Genomic DNA, 23,135 nt, shown 5'->3' with positions numbered 1-23,135 from the left:
CCCGGCGGAGTCAGCATGTCCGTGCTGAACTGGCTGCCACGGGTCGGGCCCCGCAATGAAGCGTTGGCCCATGCGTGTGCCCACACACACAACCTCAAAATGTGGTGGCCACAAAGCCACAGTCCTGCTCTTTATTCCTTGCGCTGTTGTGGTCAGGTACTGTCAACTCGCGTCCGTCAAGAGTAAGGCGGAGAAGTTCTTCTTTGATCGGCGGATTTATTCACATGACATCTTCACTTTTTTCAGGAAAGAGTCTTATGTAAGAGGTATTTTGTGGGCTTTGTGATTTGACCAATTCCTGTGCACAAAGAGTAGAACTTTGTGAGCCTTCTTGTCTTCTGACATCAAAATACAGTATTTTTAAAAAAAGCTTTGAGTTATATTTTTATTTATATACAAATACTTGTTTTATTTGAATTCATTCTTAGTAATCCACTTATTCCAGCCATTGCAGAATGTTACATTGAAAGTACTTATGGACAGTACTAAACTGTATTTATTTACAACGCAAATTTTATATTTTTCTTCTGTAAATGAAACTTTCTTGTGGAGTTCATCTGAAAGTAGGACCATGACTGTCACTTCACAGAGCACATCCGAAAAAGAATTTGGCTCAATAAATACCAAACACCCAGAATTCATTCTTTTGATTAATTGATGTTTGTTAGATTTCATTTTTCCCCGAAGCCTGTGTGCAGCGCAAACATAGATGTGTCCCAACAGGAAACTTCAGTAAATTAGCTCTGCTTAGTTAAACTCATTCTGCTGTTTTTCTTCAAAAGCAAAGCAAAAAAGAATCCTACAAAAGAGATTGAACCGAAACGCCCATTGTGCATAGCCACACAGTGCTAGGATGTTTGCAGCTGGAAAAGTTTTTGCAGCTAGGTCCTCCTTCAAAGGGAGCAACTCCAGCAGCTGAATTATTTTATTTCTTGAAAACTCTGTGTAATTCTTTGTAGTGTCATTAAAAGCGTTCTTTTCTTCTTAGCAAAAAAAAAAAAAAAAGCCACTGAAGGGTTGCAGCTTTTGTCGGCGTCTGGTTCACTAGGTTCTGGCTTTGTTTTTGGGGCACTAGATATCATCGCTGCGGAGGTTGCCTTCTAATTCGAGCTTGCAGGAGTTCCTCGCTAGCCTGGCTATTCCTGTCCCTGAGCTTCAACTAGGATTTTAATTGGCCTGTGTCTGTTGTGTAGAGTGTGTCCTCTGATTTGCACTTTTAAGGTGGATATGAAAAAATAACTCGAGTTTTCTCTTTATTTTGAGTAGAGAACAGAAAGTGTAGGATTTTCCATGCACTGATTCACAAACACTGTTTAATAAGATGTTGACCTTCCACGGGATTTTAATACTATTAGGATCTGTAGTAGAAAGCAAAAGTAGAAAAAGGAATTGTTTTAATTTTTGCTGAAAGAATTGCTCAAGAAAGTGATGGTGTCATAAAGAAGCCTTCAGTGGATCTGATGGAAAAAATGTTACTAAAAACATTTTACTATTGAAAAAGCAAAATATGGACCAATTTCAATTATATACTGACCTCATAAAATATTATAGTAGCCTTTGAATCTAGTGAGGATCTGCTTGTGGTTGTTTTGGATGCAAAGATGGCCAGACCTCAAAAAATGTCTTACGCATCTTTGCTATTATAGTCTACAGTCTTAATTATAGTCTAGATGTTCAATTATGTAGTCCATTTTCTCAATTAGAGAAACCAGAGGTGACTATTTCTTTGGCCTCATTTTAATACATAATGGGTGTAATCTTATGGAAGCCTTATTTCAAATAATAACTGCTCACTGCAACAGGAAAAAATACATGAGTGCAGAAGGATAGACTTTGTCTTACATCACATTAATATTTTAAAAATAGCTGACTGGATATCAAATAAATGAATAGCAGAAGGAGTGCGTTGCTCCTGTTTCTTGAGTAAAGTGCATCCTGCTTGGCTGAGAAACCTTCAGCTGATTGCAGTTAATACCCTATGTTAAGTTTTAACACTGAGTGCCATATGCTGTCCTTAAACTGAGGTCTAAACTGTCACTACCCTGATACCTCCCATCACAAGCGGCAGAAGGTCTCTGTTCAATAGGACTATGAAGATTTGTGCTGCTGAGGTGGCAGCTTTGTCACGATCACCTCTCTGCAAACTGCTGGTGATTTACTGGCGTGTCTCCAGCTTTCCCTTACACGATCATTAGCTAGAGGCATGGCACAAAATGTTGAGGAGCATTTAAAAGTTCAGAACTTGAATCTTTGTGCCATTTTTTGCCACTCACATTCCTTGAAAACTCATCATTCAAATAGCCACATGCCCCCCTTTTTTTCCTGCATCCCTCTCTATTCTTGCAGTAAGAGCAGGGGCAGGCGAGGGTGTCTGGCTCTGTAGGGCTCCTTGTGCAGAGGCAGGCACTGGGGCCGTGGCTGTTGCCTGACAGCCACAGGGCAGCTGAAGACAAGTGAAATGTGAAGCGAGGGCATCTCCGTGCATCTCAAATCAAGTGAAGCATTCGATTAAAAGCGCTGAAACAGTTCACTGAAGACAAAATGAAGAAAACATCACAATAACGCAGAAATTCCCATTTAACTTTTTGGTTGGAAGTGTTCTTGTGAATGCCTTTATGGGACAGCCCAATTGAATGTGGAGTGCAGCTAACAGCGGGGTGTGTTTCCACCTGCGACCTGCGCAGAGCGGGATTACTCCTAACTCCATCCGCGCGCTGCTCCGGCTGCTTCCCACGAAGCCGAGCAGAGCGGGGGCTCGGGGGCTCTGCGAGCGCCGCGGGGCCGCGTCACCTCAGCGCGCGCCGCAGCGCAGCAGCTGGACGCGCGTGATGTCAGCGGCGCCGCCGCACCTCCCACCACCCCGGCCTCCCGCTGAGGACGAATGGCAAAAGTGAAAAGATGACCGAGAAGTTAAGTCAGAGGAGAGCAGCAAGCAGAAGCGGGGGGAGCGCGAAGAGGCCGGGGCACCTACTACCGCATGGGCCGAGCGGCGCTCTGAGAGTGGACAGGGCAGCAGCAGATGTTGCCTAAAGAATGAGAGAAAGGGCGTTTCTTCAAGCAGCAGGAGGACGCCTGTCAGCTCGGGAGAAAGCAGGGAGCACTGGAAAGCCTGCCGGCTGAGGAAGTGAGAGAAGAGGTCATGCCGCAAGGCGAGAGTGAGCAGAAAGAGGAGGGGCAGAAGCACTCTCAAATGCTAGCTACAGCAGGAATACGCATGGAGAGCCGCTTCAGGATGACGGGAAAAGTATTTCCTTCCTCCAAATGGAAGTGGAAAATGTGAATGGAGATGGTGAAAAAATTAAACCACAAGCTACGGTAACAGAAGTAGATTTCATGGGTCATACACAGCAGCGTGCCTACTTCTATTACATGAACGTGGCTGTAAATATTAGCAACGTGGATCTGTCAGAAGACAAGATTTTCACTGATCTAGAGGAAGCCAGTGTGGCATGTACTGACTCAGATGAAAAGGCTTGAATTAGGTAATACTGCTAACTGTCCAAAAGCTGTCCTAGGGAGAAGGCAGTATCTGACCGCACTGCGCATGCGCGCACCCCCCGCCCCGCACCACGTGGCGGCGCCGCTCTTGGGGCGTGAGGGGGCGGCAGGCGGGAGGGGGCGGTCTCTGACAGGGCGAGAGGAAACGCCCGCAAACTGAAACACCGAAAGTTCCGCAGGAACTTAAGGAAAAACGCATTAGTAGTGAGGGTGATGGAGCACGGGAACAGGCTGCCCAGAGAGGCTGTGGAGTCTCTGTCGATATCCAAGGGTCGCCTGGACGCAGCCTTGTGCCACGTGCTCTGGGTGACCCTGCATGTGCTGGATGATCGCTGGAGGTCCCTTCCAACCTTAAGGATTCTATGATTCTATGAAGTGACATCCAGATAGAAACCTTGGATATTGTCTACTATGGCCTGTTTTCTAACAGGATAATTAAGAAAAAAAAGAAAAAATATCAGGAAATCTGTGAAATGTTGTAAAGCAAACTTAAATGTACTTGTTTAAAGTTTTCTTTAACTTTACAGTTTTGTTACTATCACAAAAACATGTTTCCCCCATTCAGCAGACATGGTCATCAGTGTCGTTTGCGTGGCACGTCTGAGAGGTCCGAAGTGGGTGAGATGGCCACTTTGGGAGATGAACAAGGGGCAGTATCTGACAGGGCTGATCGCTTCCAGCTGCCTGGAGCGCGCTTATTTATCGTCCAGATGGTGTCTGTTGCTCTCGCTTTGGAGCACCTCCTCGGCGCTGCGTTTTCCCCCTCGTGCTTAAAGGCAATGCCATTCAAGGGCATTTGTAGCCCGTTCATTCAGGCCAAGCAGCCTTATTCACCAAGGGATCAGCAACAGTATCAGCTTGTTGTGGTTTCCAAAGCACCCAGATTAAAGACTCACCGCATGTGCTGGAAACCACCCTTGCCATTTGCATGCCAGAAAGTAGAGCCGAAGTTACAGTAGTGTATTACAAGCGCAGGGTCTCAGAGTGTTTTGTGAGTTAGTGAGTGGTGGATGGGGTCAGAAAGTAAAATGTGAAGCCGTGTAATAAGTAAAGGGTGTTTGTCAGGTCTGTATTTTTTTTTTTTTGTCTCGCTCCAGTTGAAATCTGAGCTGTTTCAGGCTTTGTTGCTAAGTTGTTCTAGTAAACTTTACCCTCGGCAATAATTGTAATTTATTTTAGGCTTCTCTTTGCAAAGAATGCATGTGTTTAAAAAGGGCTCATTATGGAAATCAGTCCTCCCTGTGGTAGGACATTGCTTTCAGAAGTGGAGGCTTTATGGGACAGAAAAGAAGAATTTGTTACTGGTTCTCTGTTAAAAGATTATTCTGCCTCCTCCCTACCCTGCAGTCAAGCAAAATGCAGGCGTTTTCCCTTTTCTGTGAGCAGCTGCTGGTTGCACTCTGTATGTTTTGATGTAGTCACGGTCTCACAGTTTTCAGTTTCCCTGTCCATGTTCAAGGCTCTTAAGGGATAGTTTAATCTGTTTTCTGCCACGTGTTCAGCGTGTTTGCTCTAGCCTCTAGATGGACTTGTCAAGCTCCTGGGAACGTGCGCAGCCAGCTGAGCTCTGCCTCTTTCAAAGCAATCACTTGCCATGCTATCTCTGCTGCCAAAAAAAAAAAAAAGAGTGTTTTGGGTATTTTTGAAGTGATTCCTGCTCTTTAGGATGCTGAGGAAGATTGCATTGAACATACCAAATGTACACCAACACTATTATTGAATGTCACTGCGGAAAGGGAAGGCTTTAGGATTAAAAGATGAGTGTTCTTCAGCATTGTTAATTCATTGATTATTTTTCCCCGATCTGAGTAATTAATTCAGAGGCTTTGAGCCATTTTCTGATCTCATTGACGCTGGTATCAGTTCAGGCTAATTCACTTGAAAACAAGTGTGGGTTTGCATTGCCTTTGCTTTCGGTAATAAAAAAGCTTTAATAGCTGAAAGAGTGTAACAAAGCAATCGGAAAACTGTTCAAACTCTTGTTGGGTATGCTGAGAGCCCTGGCATTTTCCAGGAATATCCCTCAGATAGAGTGAATATCCCTTCTCCTGGGTGTCCAATGTGATCCTACTGCAGCAGTATCTGTAGCCTCTCCTTACTTGGCACCGTTTCCATTTCCCTGGAACCTACTCTGAAATATCTCTTCCTTCGCTGCTGATTCAAAGTTTTTCTTTTCTCCTAGAAATGCACATCATTTTCCTTCAGTGGTGTATTCCATTTCTTCTGTTTATTAGGCCCATTCTACTTACATTTATTCGTATCTTTTCAGAAGTTGCTTACAAAGCATGGTTTCCTTTCTTGTTAGGTATCACTTTTCAGCATTTTATGTTGCATAGTGTGAGATAAACATTGTGCTTTTTATGTTAGCAGATAAAATATTTCATATGTGTTTTGGTTTCCCCAATGCAGGCCTTCCAGAAAGAAGAAATTGAGCCACTGCAGGTGAAACAACAGGAGGTAAATTGGTTAGGTCAAGGCCTTATTCAAAGTGCTGCTAAAAGTACCAACATTGAGGACCTCGAACGTGACCTGGAAGATGTTAACACCCGATGGAAGACTCTCAATAAGAAGGTTATTATTTTATGTGCCATTCTGCTTTTGCTTTGTATTGCATTTTGATTATTTATTTACTGCCATCTTTCAAAATCCAGGAAATTAAATAGTAAAGGTATGAATTTTGTTATTATACCCACGGTATATATACGGTAATTTTAAGGATAAGATTTCCATCAGCAGCTGCCAGAAGTATTACTCTTATTTATAAAGGTTTTGTCAAACTTTCTGAAGGTCTGCCCTGTTTTTTTATTATTATTCAGGAAAGATTCCCTCAGGACTATGCGTGCCTTTCTACTTAAGCAGAGCAGGGAGGTTTGATAACCCAGTGAATGAGGTTGGAGCTGGGACTCATAGATGGGAAAGGGAGATGTCATTTGTGGTCAGCTGCTTGTAAGGAGTTCACAGCATCGCAGAATGGTTGAGGTTGGAAGGAACCTCTCGAGATCATCTAGTCCAACCCCCTGCTTCAGCAGGGACACCTAGAGCACGTGGCACAGGGTGGCAGCCAGGCAGGTTTGGAAGATCTCCAAAGCAGGAGACTCCACAACCTCTCTGAGCAGCCTATTCCAGGGCTGGAGTTCCTCTCCATTTCTTCTAGGCACATTGTATTTGTACGGCCAGAGTATACTGCCTGTACATAGCATATACTGAGCAGCACTTGAAGCAGGGCTGCAGCCCAGCTTTGTGTGACTAGTGCCACATTTCCTTTAGAGCACCTTAAGGTTATGGCGCCTGAGAGATTGGAAGGTGCCACTGCTTTCACATGACTGCAGTTGTTTTTCCATACTGTGAATAATTCTCTTCTAGTGATGGCTGCTGTTGAAAATGGTAACAGTGGGAGGCTAAAATAGCGCCCATTTTCATCTGTTCTGTATTCAGGAGAAGGGGAGATGCAGCAGAAATCAGAGATTTGTGATGCACCTCTTTGCTCTTTCCTTTCCTGTCTCTTCTTCCCTGTCAGGGAATTATTTTTCCTTAATAGCCGCTACTTTGAATTGCTGGCTCAGTCTTTCGCAAGGAAAATAGAAACTATTTAAAACACACATTTTATTGGCATACGCGATAATGCGGTAACTATACAAAGCAGACATTGCACTTAGAATGGAAAACCAGAGCCATTTAATTTACTGGGAGTCCACCTCTTCTCATTCCCAAAACATTAATGCTAAATCACTGCTAAATGCTGTAATAAATAGCTAGGAAAATGAAAGTAAATAATGATTATAATTGCCAGGCATTCAAGTGGCAGGTCTACAAATTATTTCACAGAAATATGGAAATAGGTAAGTACAGTCAGATGCTCTGCTCTACCCCAGGTTGCCAAGCGGGCTGCACAGCTGCAGGAAGCCCTCCTTCAGAGCGGGAGATTTCAGGATGCCCTCGAGTCCCTGCTTAGCTGGCTCATCGATACCGAGGACCTTGTGGCTAATCAGAAGCCACCATCTGCTGAATTTAAAGTTGTGAAGGCCCAAATTCAAGAACAGAAAGTAAGTGAAATGTGTTGAGGATCTCGCCCTATCTGTTGCCTCAAGTGAATTCCCAGTCTTTGTCACGACATAAGGTATATTCAGATGCATTGCATTACATTCAAAAGGCACTGAGATCTTTAGAACAGCCACCCACTCTATCTTCTAGAGTCCATCCAGCGGTGGGAGAAATCTCTTGGGAACACACACAGGAGTGTCATACTCTGCAGTCTGGGCTCCCATTGAAACTACTAGCACTATCTGAAGGAAGTATTAAAGGTCCATTAGAAAAAGAAAAGAGATAAAACACGGTTAAAACAAAACAATGAGTTTTTCCTTACAGTCATGTTCCTACAAAATGTGTCAAATACTTTAAATGACCTGACTCCTGCAATGGGCGTTAACTGCAACTTTCTCCCCTAGAAGTTCCCTCTGAGGGGTGACACATCTTCACCCCACAAAGACCAAGTAGGTCATTTTGGAAACGGGGACTAGATGAATCTTGGCATTCTTTTTTCGTGTGTTTGGTTGGCTGGTTTGGGTCTCTTGTTTGGTTACCATTTTTGTTACTTTCCTCACAGTATAAGCACTGGTATTTCTTTGCTCTTTCAGGCATTCGAGAAGTCTGTCTCCTTCTGGTTTTTGCCCTTAAGCTGTTTCAGTGCTTCTTAGTAACTTGGTGTCCCACTGTTTTCTCTCCAGCTTCTGCAGAGGCTGCTGGACGACCGCAAGGCCACAGTTGAGGTCATCAAGCGTGAAGGGGAGAAAATTGCAGAGTCAGCAGAGCCTGGTGATAAAGAGAAAATCTTGAAACAACTGAATCTGCTGGATAGCCGATGGGATGCATTGCTCAGTAAAGCTGAGACAAGGTACTTGAAATTCTTTCACGTCTTTGAAAAATGCCGTGCCTTGGAAAAAAGGCAGGTGATACATGGGTAGAAGCAGCACATGGAACCCCATGATGTGAAATCTTGTAAGAAATATCGTTCTTGTTGCCACATTACGTTATTTCACCTTGGTGTTGATAAAGTAGGTATTCTGAAGGAAAAGTGTAGAGAAAAAATCTTGAAGTTAAGATGTGACGGTCTGCCAGTATTAAGTCCATGTTTATCTTTTAAACTTTTTGTCTGTATAAGTTCATTAAAAGGTTTGTGTCTTGATGGAAGAACTAAGTCTTCTGTTTTGCATAGAATTTAACACTTGATAAATAATAATGCTGTTCCCTTGGGACTTTAAAGTCATGACACACTCCTGCAAAGAGGGAACATTGAATTCATTGATTTTTTTTTCTGTTCAACGTCATCCATTTAATTAGTTTCCAGAAATTATTGGTCTTACACTTTCACTGGCTTATCTACTCATGCAAGATGCTGAACTACCTAAGTTCCTAGGAAGACAGAGCCATCAAAGTGCTTAAATCTACCATAGCATCACAGAAAGCAGTCTCCTAAAGAGACTGAAGTCCAATTCAGCTTCCAATGGGGAAAAAGAAAAGTTCCAAAACCTGCACACAGTGTCTTTTTATATACACATGTGGGTATTTTGGGAGTTGTTAATGTGTGAAATAATTGGAAAGCTATGAACTGTGCAAGTGTCTTTGAAGAAAACACTGAAAGGGCTTTGCTGAAGGTGAGTGTTTTAGGGTGAGGATTTGAAAAGGGCAGCACTGTTAGAAGAGAAAGGAGAAAAATAAACATAAGAAAGCCTGTAAATGAGAATGAGAAATCACTGTCAAGGCTGAAATAAGGGAGTTTTAGGGAAACATTACTGTGTACGAGTCAATGGATTGGTATTTGGGCCTTCAGACTAGCACTGCAACTGCCTCTCTTGACTTCTTCAGGTAGCCTTTCTTCTGTTCATACATACTACTAATAATGTGGCTACTTAATTAGTAGAATCAAACACTGATAGACTTTTTTTAGTTTTTGATGGAATCTGACTCATTAGCTGAGGAAATGATAATGTCATATTTAATTTAATATTATTTTTCCTAGTCTGGTGATGTTAAATTTAAAACCAAATTACAACTTTTTTCAAGCCATCTGTTAGCTGCAAGCTCGTCTCCATTTTTTTTTTGACTAGACTCTAGGCATGAGGAGGAGATCAGAGGCTGCTTTTGGAAACTGTTTTGTTCTTCACCGAATGCTTCATGGCTGTGTCTGCCCAGCCTTGCTCTAAGCCTTGGGAAGCACATATAAGCATAGTTGTTTTATCTCAGATGAGATCCACAATCACCAGACAATATTCTGATGTCTTTCAGATAGGACAAATCTCTCTTAAAAGTAGAAAAAGCCTGACTGAGCGATTTTTGTTCGGGAGTGGCTGTAGAGAAAACTTCTTTCTAATCAAGAACCTCCTCTAAAATGTAATAATCTGAAAGATGAAGGTATCGGGTATCACCTTTGTATTTTGGAGTCAAACCTCTGTGCATTATTGTCTCACTAATGTCATTGAGAGCTGTTTACCCAGAACGAGGGATGAAAAGCAGAGCCAGGTAGATCTGTTTGCATCATTGAGCACACGGTAGAAGATCTTTTACAGCACTGAGGAAGCTTGACAGTATGTTGTGGTTCAGTAAAGGCTTTGCCTAACTTAAAAACATGGATATTAGTCAAGAGGATGTGCTTGTATGCTTAAAGACAGCTAGAAACTCGAGCTCTTTCCTAACTGGTATAAATCCATGTTTTGCTGAATTGAGTACTAAATTATTTTCAACAAAAAGAACAGGAATAACATTACATTATTTATATTCACAAAACTTATGCACTGTCTATAAGAGCTCCAGATAGTTAACTCTGGAGGGGTTTTTTCTTAATTTAGTTGTCACTTTATTTTTTTTATTGTTGTTGTTCTTTGGACTGTTTCACACTTCCGATTACCTTTATCTTGCCGTGTTTGTAGGAATCGCCAGCTGGAAGCTATCTCTGTGGTGGCCCAGCAGTTCCATGAAACCCTGGAGCCACTGAGTGAGTGGCTGGCGGCCACCGAGAAGCGGCTGGCGAACGCCGAGCCCGTTGGCACGCAGACCTCCAAGCTCCAGCAGCAGATCGCTCGGCACCGAGTAAGGCACAGACCACGGCCTCACCTAGGCCGCTCTGTTTAAACATGCTTGGAAAGCACAGTGCAGCTGGGCAAACAGCTGTGGTGTACCTTGTGTTACCTTCATGATATTCTTTTTTTTCTTTTCGTAGTGTATTTTGAGTTTTATATATTTGTGTTTATAAATGGCAATACGTCCTTTTTTCTTTTGGTTGTTGTTTACTTTCACTTCCTTCATTTACATTTTTCTGTTTTTCTTTTCCATTGCTCTTCATTACTTAATAAAATACAGGCCCTAGAAGATGACGTCCTAGCTCACAATGAGAGTTTACAGCAGGCCGTTAGCATTGGTCAGTCTCTAAAAACTATGAGCTCCAGGGAGGATAAAGATACGGTGCAGGAAAAGCTAGATGCTTGCCAAGCCCGATACATTGATATTCAAAAGAAGAGTGACAGCATGTCTGAGTTTCTCCGGCAAGCTTACTCCAACGCTCTGATTTTTGGGGAGGATGAAGTAGAATTATTGAACTGGCTCAATGAAGTCAATGATAGACTCAGCAAACTGACAGTCCAAGATTACAATACACACCTGCTTGAGGAACAGCACTTTGAGCTACTGGTATTTTCATTTCATTTCATTTCATTTATTATTTAATTTTGGATTTTGTTTATCCATATTTCATTTATTTTTCATTAATACGTTTTGTTTGAAATCACAATAATTAATTCCAAGTAAAAATAATTTGATTTATTATCTCTGTACTTACTCAAGTGGCCTTTTCTTTTAGGAACTTCAAGAAGAGATTCTTCATAGGAAGCCAGGCATTGAGCTGGCCGTACAGAACGGCTTAGAGCTCCTCAAGCAGGCAGTAGGTGAGAGCTTCTTAGGAAATTATGATTCATCGGCCTTTTTTTTTTTTTTTTCTCATAAGTGCTTATGAGAAAATTATAACTGAAACTTTTAAATATTAGTTCTTATTGTCCAGTTAAAGGAGTTGTGGGTGTTCATTTTACTAAAGGTTTGAGGTCAAGGTAGGCGGTTTGGGGCAAAATTTGCTGTTAATGTAAGTGAACAACATGCCATTAAAGTGCACCTAAGCCTGCAAAAAGAAATGGCCCTCTAATTCTTTACTGTTTTCACTGTAAAATTATTTTAGTGAACCTGCATTCCATTCCTAATAGCAAGTTATGGACATTACTCATAATAGAAGGCTTCTTGGCAGTGGACACAGCCAGTTCCCTGGAGACATCCACAGATGAACAAGATACTGGACCAGCTTTTAGTGCAAGAGGAAAGTTTTATCCTCTAGACTGGAGCTGGCGCTGTGGGAAAACTTGCATTCCAGTTGTACACGTCTGTTCTGTAGATCAACAGCTGTCCAGATTTTCCAGTATTTAAAACTCTGAACTCTTTAAGACATGCATATGTTTGGTGACAGAGAATGCTTTTTGGTTGCAGACTTACATGTTTTACAACAAAATCTGAATATATACTAGCACATATTTACTTTGGCATTTGAATTGCATTTCAGATGTTAGTGAAAAGGATGTACAGTTCAAAGAAAAATTTAAAGTATTGCTGTAATGAGAGTCCAGCTAGTATTTTGTTGATTTGGTTTTTTTTGCACCTTCAATAGCCCTTTTATAATCTGCTTTTGCCTTTATGAGAAATGCTGCCAATCTAAGGATTGTTTTAAAAAAGTCTTTATGTTAAGTTTAGGGTCTTAATCTGAAGATTTCTGAACATTTAGTAGAGTAAAAGACTTGACAGGTAACCTCTGTGGCTCTGTGGACTCAATGAAGGTAGAATAATTTACAACAGTTGATGATTTGCCCCATCGTTTTGTGTTCCGTTTTGTTTTGATTTTTTAATTGAATGTTGAAACAGCTCTCAAAAGCCAGGGTGGGTTGTTTGGTTGTGTTGTTGTTGTTTTTAAATATCTTTGTTCACAGGAAATAACATTCTTCTGATGTTTTAGGTGATGACGTTGTGATAATTCAAGATAAACTGGAAAGCATTAAAGCAAGATACAAAGACATTACACAGTTGAGTTTGGATACAGCCGAGACCTTAGAGCAGGCTCTGAAGCTTGCAGGCCAGCTTCACTCGACCCACGAGGAACTCTGCAAATGGCTGAATGAAGTGGAAGTGGAGCTCGCCTCATATGAAAAGCAAATTCTGAGTGATGCAGAACTAAGTGAAGCACAAGAAAGACAAAAAGTATGTCTTGGAATCTGTGATTTATTTATTGCTGGTCTATTCAGCTAGGTTTTGTGTTAACTTTTGTGTGGCAGGAAGTTGCTTTGTGAATAACTAATTTTAGCATCAGAACATTTGTAACCGTAGTTAAGAAGCAAACTCACTTTCCTGAGTCATCTGGTGTAATCACTTCTGAAATTGGTCTGAGGCTTATTTTTAGCACTAGGGAAGCACGACGTTTTCTTTCTAGTCAAGCAGCTACCTAAGCCTGGAAAGCCCTTAAAATTTCAAACAAAATTAATTTGGTTCTGTAGTTGTGATGTGAGTGGAATCCCGTAAAGCGTAAAGAGAGTCAACATTTAAGGTATATTAATAATACTTTGTAACAATAAATAATTATTTCAAAAGAAGAATTGCAGTGTAAGCTGGATGATAAGAACGCAGTTGGGAAAAAAAGAAAAGAAAGCTAAAGAAGAAAAATGCCATTAAATTTCCAGTATATATTTTTAGAAAAAGAAATAAACCATGGTTTTCCATAGACATAAAAAGTCATCCTGAAGGACTGTGTAATGATTTTATTTCAATGTAATCCAATCACTGGTCATTTAAAAGGCACTTGAATTTAGCAATTCTGCTTCATTACATGGCTGGTGTCGCCTGCTGCTCATGTTGTTCCTTAAGGAATTGCAGGGGGTAATGCCCATGTGTTAGCTTTCTTTCCAGTGACTGTTGGATGCATTACTAGTAGTTCTTCTAAAATTCCAGAGAAGTTCTGACTGTCAGGATGATGTGTAGGATATATACTGCAGAAAATTTCCCTTCAGGAATCACCTGCTTTCCCCTCAAACAACCTAGAATATCGAAAACTAATGTAACTGAGCTGAAAATAAGTGCTCTAATTTATCACTTTGGCTCGCTTGGAAAACATTTCAGCTCTTGGCCTCGTAGAGTAGCTGGAGGAATAAGAAACATGTGCAAGCTGCGTGTGCTCAGCTCGCATGCTGGCGCGTTGACTTCAAGTGGCCCTTTGCAGGAACTGAAGAAGGAGGCAGAGAGCCACAGGGGCTTGGTGGAGACCCTCAATGAAGTGGGCAGTGCCTTCCTGGAGCTGGTGCCGTGGAGGGCCAGGGAGGGCCTCGACAAGATGATCACAGAGGACACGGAACGTTACCGGCTCTTGAGTGACGCCATCGCTCAGAGGGCGGATGAAGTTGACGCTGCCATCCAGAGATTCCAGCAGGTACTGAAACCTCTGCTGCTTCCTGGGGCATTGAAAGCTCCCTCTGGCAGCATCTGCCTCAGCAGAAGGTGTCCTTTGGTGACACTGCCAGCCATTGTTCCTTGAGCGACACAGGAGCTGTTTGGATGGCGCGTGGCTTGCGACTAGCACAAGGACAGCAGAGCACAGTTAGTCAGTGCATTGCTGCAGGCACTTGTCTTTTTGCTGACAAATGTCTCAGTCCAGGTTCCTGGATTTCTGCTTTTCCAGGTTCCCGCTTTTCCTGGATGAGACATTGAAATCACTAGCGTGGCTGCACCTTTTAGCATGAGCTGATCACCCAGCTGCTCTTTGCTTTCCACAGCTGAGAGCTGGATCATGATCAGGCTGTACTGAAGAGCTGAACTAACAGCGGCTTGTATACCCATCCACAACACTATTCCTCTTCAGGTGCAAAAATTCAGCTATCAAATACATGAAGGTTTCTAAACCTGCGCATACACAAACAGATGAATATATAAGGGTATGCTTTGGTAGTCTCATTTCATCACTAAATTGTCCCATATTTAAGCTCTATGTTTACAATTTAATATGGAGATACAATTTTCCGGTGCCTGCCTACAGTTCAGGCATAAAAATACCAATAGAGACTTCTGTTTCAGCTAATAGTTCCCATAAAGAGCTATAGTGGGACGAGCAGAAAGCATGTATGACACTGACTAAAGCCAACTAAAAGAGGCTGACAGCAACTCAGATCTGCCTATAACCGAGGATAAAAAGTTTAACTTTTTAAGGGGTTTGCCGTGAATATTATCTTATTTCATTAAGCAAATCCTTAAGAACAATGGGTTTTTTTCTAGCGATCAATAAGGTGAGAGAGGAGAGTGCATGTTGGCTCTGCTCCAACTCTTCCCAATTACTTAGATTAAGAGGTTGCATCTCCAGGCGCCCCTTGAACAGGTTCAAGTCCTGGCAGGCAAGTCCCAGCGCTGCTGCAGTGCTGGTTAGTGTTGCAAGGCCTCGTTGCTTCCCAGCCCTAGCTCTCCCTTCAGCTCTCTGCAAACCTCTGGTGTTTGCTCTGCCCCATGGTAAATACCAAGCAGCTGAACCCATTTCCAATAAAGGAGAAGCTGCTTTGCATTTAGCAAAAATAATTAAAAAAAGACATGCAAAAATAAAAAAGATATTATGGGGGGAGCTAGTGCTTTATGTGCTTATGCTGTGGCAACTCGTCCAAGGTGACAAATGTGGTCAGGTATGTGAAGGGGCAAGAATGTGGTTTCACTTCATGGACAGGAGCTTGAAGACGTTATAGACAAAGTGACGTCGTGTTTTTGAGCTACATGGGTAAAATGCTCCCAGCCCAGCAGAGTTATCCTAGGGATTACTTCACCTGTGCATGTTTTTATCTTCATTTCTCAGTATTGCAGGTCCGTGTGTTGCCTTAGTGCCAGGAGTGCTACGCAGAGACAGGGGGCAGGCAGGTTACATGCTGTTCTTCGTCCGAAGGCAGCCCAGAGAGGGCTTTGCAGAGCATTCACAGAGGGTTCACAGGTCGCAGCCCTTCCTGGTTGGAAGAAGTAGTACAGTGAAGTGTGGCCATTTAAACTGGGTGGAAGCGTCAGTGATGTCCCAGGGGCACAAGGGAAGTTCAGGGCTCATGAATAGACCAATGAAGCATAATGGTAATAAAATACTGGTAATAAAATTGCTGAGGCAGGGAGTACCAATTTTGTGTGTTTTACTCCTTGATGTATTACATGTACCCATCACAACTTAGAAATCTTGTTTCCTCAGTAAATGGAGTTGAGAGATCTGACTTCAGTGCTGCGGAACCTAAAAGAACCTAAAAACCTGCCATGCCTTGATTTTTTTGTCCAATATCAGGAAGTCACACTGCAGTTACCTTGTGCATTTAGCATATTTGGCATCTTGTTCATCTCATTTACTTGAGAAACAAGTAGATGGACTTCAGAAAATTTTGGTTGTGAAATGTTCTCATACAGAAATTAAATACCACTGATGCCTGTGTTGGGCACAAATGTTCCAGTACTCATTGATTCACAACACACCTGTCTGTTAGGAAGTCACAGTATTTGGGAGGAAATTTGCCTTCTGTATTGTTTTAAATTAGGAATGACATCCAATGGAAAAGAATGTTTGTGCTCTGTTTCTTGTAACAAATGGTTTAAATAAGACTGATAACGACTGACTCATAAAGAATGAAATCTCCAAACTACTACTTCTATTTTAGTGTGACTCATAATTAACCACTAAGACACGACTGATGTAGTGGCTCAGGCGAGATCCATCTGTTTTGCAGGGGCAAAGCTGTTGCACAGCCCCACACGGCCAGGCCGCCAGACCTAGAAGAGAAGGGAGACCGAGTGGCATGGTGTGATTTGTGAAGATAGTGTAGTTTTCAATAAGATGTGCGATAGGTTCTGACATACATAATGCATCGTGATGGACTTCAGAATAACTCCTAGACTTAATAATGTTCAGCTAGTTGCAGCTCGAGTTTGAGTTCTTTAAAAAGTAGTTCTTAATAGTTTCTTTCAGGAGCTTTTCCTGCATCTGAGTTTCCCGTATCGTAAATTGTTTTGGCTTAAAGTCCAAACTATTTAGTGATACAATATATGTGTGTACCCATAAATATATATATGTATGTGTGTGTATATATATTTTTATATATATATCCAGATATATTTAAATTTACTCTTACTTTTCAGAAGAATTGGATCTTCTTGTATTTCTTTTCTCTTACTGTCCTTTACAAATTAGTAAGGAACAGATGCTCTAAATCCAAAATGCTCTAAGGTAGCTTTTAAGCCACCTAAGACGTTACTTAATGGTAACGAAAACTCAGTCTTGTAAGGACTGGCTGTACTGAAATGCTCCAAAGCATTTTTGCATTTAATCTACAGTCTAGGTTTTGAATGAAATCCTGTGTTCTCTGAAGTAAGTGAGGTTCTTTTTCACTGACTTCAGTCGAACTGTGATTTTTGTTCCATTTTTATTATTTAATATCATAGCGGCTTTTCTGATTGAAAGGATATTAGCACATAACTATTTCTTAGGGAAGTTACAACAGTAGCAGTAATAATAAACATAATCATTGGACTATGTTTATGGAGATGGAAAAGATGTGTGAAAGTTGAATAAAATGAAAATAAACAATCTAGTAAAATAAACAGTCTAGTAAAAATACTGAAAACCATTAATTTTCTCATGATATCTGTTAGAGAAGTGTAGGCTTTGGAAAAAATATATTATACTTGCGTGTCTTTCTGCTCCTACTTTTTCATGCTTATGAATTGAGCTGATTGTATTGAATCCCTCAGAACCATTATGGGCCCCGTATGTCATTTATATCACCACCTCATATGGAAAGGGAGCCGCTATCTTTCTTACAATTCAAAAGTATGCTTTTTAACCGTCTTAGACAATTTTGAAGCAGTTGTTCTGATTTCATGTCTATAGAATTGCTCAACTAATTAATGTCTCTCTCATTTAGTTTGATAAAGCAACTGAGGCCGAAATAGCCTGGGCTAAAAACACAATAAAGCAGCTGATGTCTCAGGGTGATATTAGGCTTGAGCGAGACCAGACCACTGCCCAGTTACAAGTTCAAAAGGTAAAAGAGATGCATTTCCAACTGTCATGGTAATTATTGGCCAGCACACTCTCCATCTTGCAAATGTACTGGCGTGATTTAATTTTCAATCCATCGTGATGCACGTCAAAAATAGTCTTTGCTTCATGTACTCAGTTTTTTATCACTGACCAGTTTTTATTGTGTTCCAAGGCGTTAACCATGGAGATTTTGAAGCACAAAGAATATGTAGATGATCTTGTGCAACGTGGGGATGGGATTATGGAAACCTGCACTAAAGAAGAGAAGAAGTCTGTGAAGGTAAAGTTCTATAAACAGCAGCTACAGCAGTGGGTCTGAAGACAGTATGTGAAGTAGAAGGGTTCTTGTAGTCTATCATTTTAAATATTAATGAAAAAGCATTAATTATGGAAGCTTCTGGATGCGTGTGTGTGTGTTTATTATCTATATATATATATATATATAAAATCACACACACATATGTATTTATACACATACACACACACAGAAAACTGTTTTTTTTTCCTGTTGACATTGAAGACCCTTCACTAGGTTATGGTGAACCTGGGTGTTTGTGCGCTGTGTGTTGCTTTGGCCCTGCCAGTGACATTCCTCCTTGAATCCTAGGACTTTGCTACTTGTAAAAAGATTTTGGCTTATTCTGCCAAAAGCAAATTCTCTACCTCACATTCAATGGCTTGTTTATATGTCTTTTTTTTTCCAAGACTAGCATTTATGTCCAATGCCACATACAATATTTTCAAAAAAGAAAATGATAGCATGGGCAGCTTTCCATAATAAAAATGTATAGCTAGTTGATAGTCATTTTTATTATCATGTGTCCAAAGAATGATGTTTTGCAATATTTAAACCTTGTAGTTCTGTCATATTATTAATGGCAGTACTGTACACCCTATTCTCTCATCACATCTTCAACAAACAGATTTTGTTTCACTATTCATGATGCTTTGATTCAGAAATGCTGCAGAAGACTCACTTTCTGTCCCGTATCCCTGCAGATGAGTATTTCAGTACAGAACCAGGGCTGAGATCTGTAGTCAAACAATTTGCAGCTTAAATAGTGTCCTGCGAATAAAACATCCTATGTAAATATCAGACATTATTATGGGGAGAACACGTAAACTGGCCTTGATTACCTTAAAAGTACTCCGCCAAATTCAGATCTCTTGCTGTATTGATCCCATCCATTTTAAACCCCTGGAACTATAGAAGTGTTATAGAAACTAAAATCCAGGTGCTGTAGATGGAGCTAAGACCAGAGTCTGTTTAGCTATGAGAGTAACAGAGGTCTTACCAATACCTAGTGTGTAAAGTTATGTATTGCTATTTTTTTTATATGTTATTTCATAGGAAAAAGTGGAAAACATGTTACAGACATTTGATAGACTCTTTAACATAAACTCCGAGAGAAACCTGCAGCTGGAGCGAGCTCAGTCCCTGGTTAACCAGTTTTGGGAGACTTACGAAGAATTTTGGCCATGGTTAATTGAAACAGAAAAGGTCATCTCTCAGCTTCCTGCCCCTGCCCTTGAATATGAAACTTTAAAGCAACAACAAGAAGAGCAACGGGTAAGAATTTTCCTGTTTTCTAAAAAAATAATGCATCACAAACTACGTAGTCATCTTCGAATTGTGCAGTACTCAGTTGAATGTTTCAAACCTGAGCCATGATACTTCTGTCAAAAAAAAGTTATTTAATGATGCAAAATATGTTTTAAAAATCATCCTATTTGCCAAACTGCATGCAGACAAGACTGTCTGGGGAAGACAGCAAACACCATTAAAAACATAAGAGCTTTAGGGAAAAAAAAAGTTTGCGATTGTAGTGAAGTATCTGGTCTTAACAAAAGTTAATAGCTTAAAAGTATGTTTAAAAGTTTCCTTAAGTGTCAGTGTTAGGGTACACCAGCCTCATAAACAGATAGGAAGGAGACTGGAAGCTGCAGCGAGAAACAAAAAGGGGTAAAGCAGGACAACGGGAGTACCTGCAGTGAGCATGTTAAAAGTGAAACATTGCCTGTGTGTACATCTGTGTGCAAGTATGCACATACATTGATATTATAAATGTCAGAAAATTTGGTATTTGATTTGCTGGTATGATAGAAGTTAGACTTTGCTGAGCCAAGAAGAGTAAGGGGGCAATAATTCAATGTTTCAATTCCAGCAAATCCCTTAGCAAATTGTCATGTAAAATATTTTTTAAAATAATTAGAAGAAATATTCACCTTAAAAATCATTAAGTAAGGGCTACCAAAAGTATGTTTCGTATGTTCCTTATGTACAGGTATGGCTACCTGTATATAAGGCCCACCATGAACAAGCATTTTCTGATGAGACTAGCTATATTATACGAGCTTTACAAAATACTTTCCATAGTCACCGTGACCAACCTCATTCTTGCTTGACTTACAGAATTGTTTCCCAAATTGTTCCCCATCCCCTTTAATCATTCTTCGTATGAGTTTCTGGTTTTCTGATTTCCCTGGGCTATGCCATTAGCTGGAGATTTGTTTGTTGAGTATGAGATTAATGTCAGGCAATTTTAGCAAGCAATATGATCTGAAATACTGGTTTACTAGAATTGTTTATTCAGTAGTTGGTCGTGGCAAAGACCAAATCATTTATAATTATATTAAAAAAAAAAAGTTGTTCTGAATGTGAGTAGACTTTTTTGTATTCACTTACATATCTTTTCACTTACCTGTTCACTTCTATATCTGTATATATTTACGGATTACTAACTTCATTCTGCCTGCAATTGCAACCTGCACAGAGCTGACTGTGTTAGTGACATGCAGTCAGTCTAGCTGGAATTTACCCTTGGGCAGGTTACTGACAATAGGTTTGTATCTAGAAATGGGGACTCTCTGGCCTTGTGTGAAGTGATCTGTTAGTGAACAGAAATAAAACACATAAAATGATCTTCTGAAAACTTTGAAACATTTCTGGCTTTATTCTTTCCTCTTCTAAACAACTTCATTTTTCCTGTCGCGACATGAACAGGTAGAATTCCTTTCTCAGTACATATGTAGAGACAGTTTTCCTTGTATTTTCATTGCTTTTTTTTGTCATCAGAGGACAGTGGACAATCATGGTCACTGTTCTTTCAGTCTTCTCTTCTGGAGCATCTAAACAAGCTACCAGACTGAATAAAAGAGGATTTATTTATACTTGGACTGATTCAAGGCCCCTTCTGAGCCCTCATTAATTTAAACAAAGCCTGAGCTAGGAGGAGCAGAGCATCTCTCTGCTCTGGCCTCTCCTGCTCCTGCACGACTGCTGTAGGATAGATGTCTCACTGCCCTGGGAGGGAGAAGGCCCCACCAGGATAGGGATGAACGGTGGAAGCAAATCAAACTGGCAGGAAAGACTGGGGTACTCCCAAGTTTTCGCCTTTGTCACATCCGCTGGTAAAAGCAAATGGAAGTGAGGTACTCGAAGAAGTATTGAGCATGAAGGGGATGTACCTGGAGGTGTTCCACAGCTGTCTGGAGTCCTGTTGCCACTTCTGTCACTATGAGGGCTAAAAATGACAGGGAGTGCCCCTTGCCAGTGGCGTATACACAGTTAGCCTCTTTCCTGTCGTGTGCTCTGCAGGTCTGTTGCCTAGACCTTTCCCATATGTCTTTAACTGTGGTGCTTTACGACTGGAGAGCCGCCAGTGTTGGAAAGGGAGCCGTCACTGGCAGAGCAAGCACTGCCTGTACTTGTTATTATTTGTGCTGTACATTAGGACCAAGGGTGTGTGTTTGGAATTGCTCACCAGCTGGGTGTATTAGGAGTGCGGACAGCTGTAGCACAATGGTGCAAGCATGAGAAACTGATAAGTTGTTTGGTTTGTTACAGCAACTGCGTGAGCTGATTGCGGAGCACAAGCCCCATATGGATAAAATGAACAAAACGGGGCCCCAGTTGTTGGAGTTGAGCCCAGCTGAAGGCTTCTTTATCCAAGAGAACTACACGAAAGCTGACTACCTTTACAACAAAATTAAGGAAGATGTCAAAAAGCGAGCGCTGGCGCTGGATGAAGCCATTTCTCAGTGCGCCCAGGTATCTATTTAAGTTTGAAGTGTAGTTGGATTCATTCAGATGGAAAGATACGCCGACTTTGTTGTCATCTCACGTGTATATATCAAGACTAACTGCTGACTTATCTAAATTTTTCAACCAAGTGGTCTGTGAATGTTCCTATCACTACTGATGGTCTTGGTTTTCTAGCAGTCAAGGGGCTCTAGTTTTATACATTGATCAATATTGTGATTCTGCTGCATTTGCAAAATGTTCTCTCAAGCTATTATTTTGAAGCTGAAAAGGGAACAGCTATATATATCACTTCATAGAATCATAGAATCATAGAATGCTTAGGGTTGGAAGGGACCTCTAGAGATCATCTAGTCCAACCCCGCTGCATACGCAGGGACACCTAGAGCACGTGGCACAGGACTGCGTCCAAACGGGTTTTGAAGATCTCCAGAGAAGGAGACTCCACAACCTCTCTGGGCAGCCTGTTCCAGTGCTCTGTCACCCTCACTGTTAAGAAATTTTTCCTTAAGTTCCTATGGAATTTTTGATGTTTCAGTTTCCGGCCATTTCCTCTAGTCCTATCAGTGGCCACCACTGAAAAGAGACCATGACCATCCTCTGCACTCCCTCCCTTGAGGTATTTATAGACACTGATTAGATCCCCTCTCAGCCTTCTCTTCTCCAGGCTGAACAGGCCCAGCTCCCTCAGCCTCTCCTCATAGGGCAGATGTTCCAGGCCCCTGATCATCCTTGTAGCCCTGCGCTGGACTCTCTCTTCCACATACCCATATCTAGAACTTGGCAACTTTAGGTACAGCCTTTTACCAGTGGAACTAGAGAGTTCCTGATCAGGGTTAGCAGTAGTTTATCATTAACATTTCATTATAAATGCCCAGGAACTTATAATGTAGATAGATGCCTGAACAGGCATGTGCGTTTCACAAACCAGCCCTGCAAACTAGACTTCACAAAATGTCATCATAAGCGTAGAATTGAGACCAAGTCCATAAAAGTTGCCTATGTGAAGTGCATCACCCAAGGCACGAATCTCAGTTCAATCTCTGTTGTGTATCAAGTAGCTCTGCTTTGCTGTGCTCTTTCTAGCACCTTTCCCAAGTGCAAAGGCAAGAGCTCTTGGTAGATCCTGGTGGATCATATGCTTTACCCACAGTTATTAATTTCCATAATGTGACACCAGCATGATGTTGAGTCATTTGTTGCAATTTGTACAGATCCAAAGGCATATATTAGAGCTTCCCTTTGGGCCTGTGCCAAGGGATGAACCATGTTGACACAACTGTAATTGAGTATGTAGGCACCTGGGCTCAGAGTCAAAGGTGGGTGGATGTAATAGACACTATAGGGTACTTTTGGATGCAGGAGATAATGTGCTTTTACAGCACTAACCAGCACTACCTGGGCAGTAGCAAGTGTCTTTTTGAATGACCTTCTATCTTAAATTTTAATCCCTATTTAGATTCAGTATGTTGGTCATGG

The 23,135-nt window shown here is 41.3% G+C and overlaps 1 protein-coding gene across 1 annotated transcript in view; it reads left to right on the top strand.

The window, feature by feature from the left end:
* LOC104580569 (dystonin) overlaps positions 1-23,135 on the top strand; it is a 133,479-nt gene that overhangs the window by 72,097 nt on the left and 38,247 nt on the right. The window contains exons 51-62 of the mRNA XM_088530624.1: positions 5,908-6,069; positions 7,371-7,541; positions 8,223-8,389; positions 10,422-10,581; positions 10,852-11,178; positions 11,348-11,432; positions 12,539-12,780; positions 13,793-13,999; positions 17,496-17,615; positions 17,787-17,894; positions 18,966-19,184; positions 21,462-21,665. Of these exons, the coding sequence (XP_088386750.1) occupies positions 5,908-6,069; positions 7,371-7,541; positions 8,223-8,389; positions 10,422-10,581; positions 10,852-11,178; positions 11,348-11,432; positions 12,539-12,780; positions 13,793-13,999; positions 17,496-17,615; positions 17,787-17,894; positions 18,966-19,184; positions 21,462-21,665 (2,172 nt within the window). The remainder of the gene's footprint in view (positions 1-5,907; positions 6,070-7,370; positions 7,542-8,222; positions 8,390-10,421; positions 10,582-10,851; positions 11,179-11,347; positions 11,433-12,538; positions 12,781-13,792; positions 14,000-17,495; positions 17,616-17,786; positions 17,895-18,965; positions 19,185-21,461; positions 21,666-23,135) is intronic.

This window comes from Tinamus guttatus, unplaced genomic scaffold, assembly GCF_059628265.1.
Source record: "Tinamus guttatus ecotype Peru unplaced genomic scaffold, ASM5962826v1 Tinamus_guttatus_pri_ptg000383l, whole genome shotgun sequence".
NCBI classification, from domain to species: Eukaryota; Metazoa; Chordata; class Aves; order Tinamiformes; family Tinamidae; genus Tinamus; species Tinamus guttatus.
This window is presented reverse-complemented; position numbering and strand designations above follow the sequence as displayed.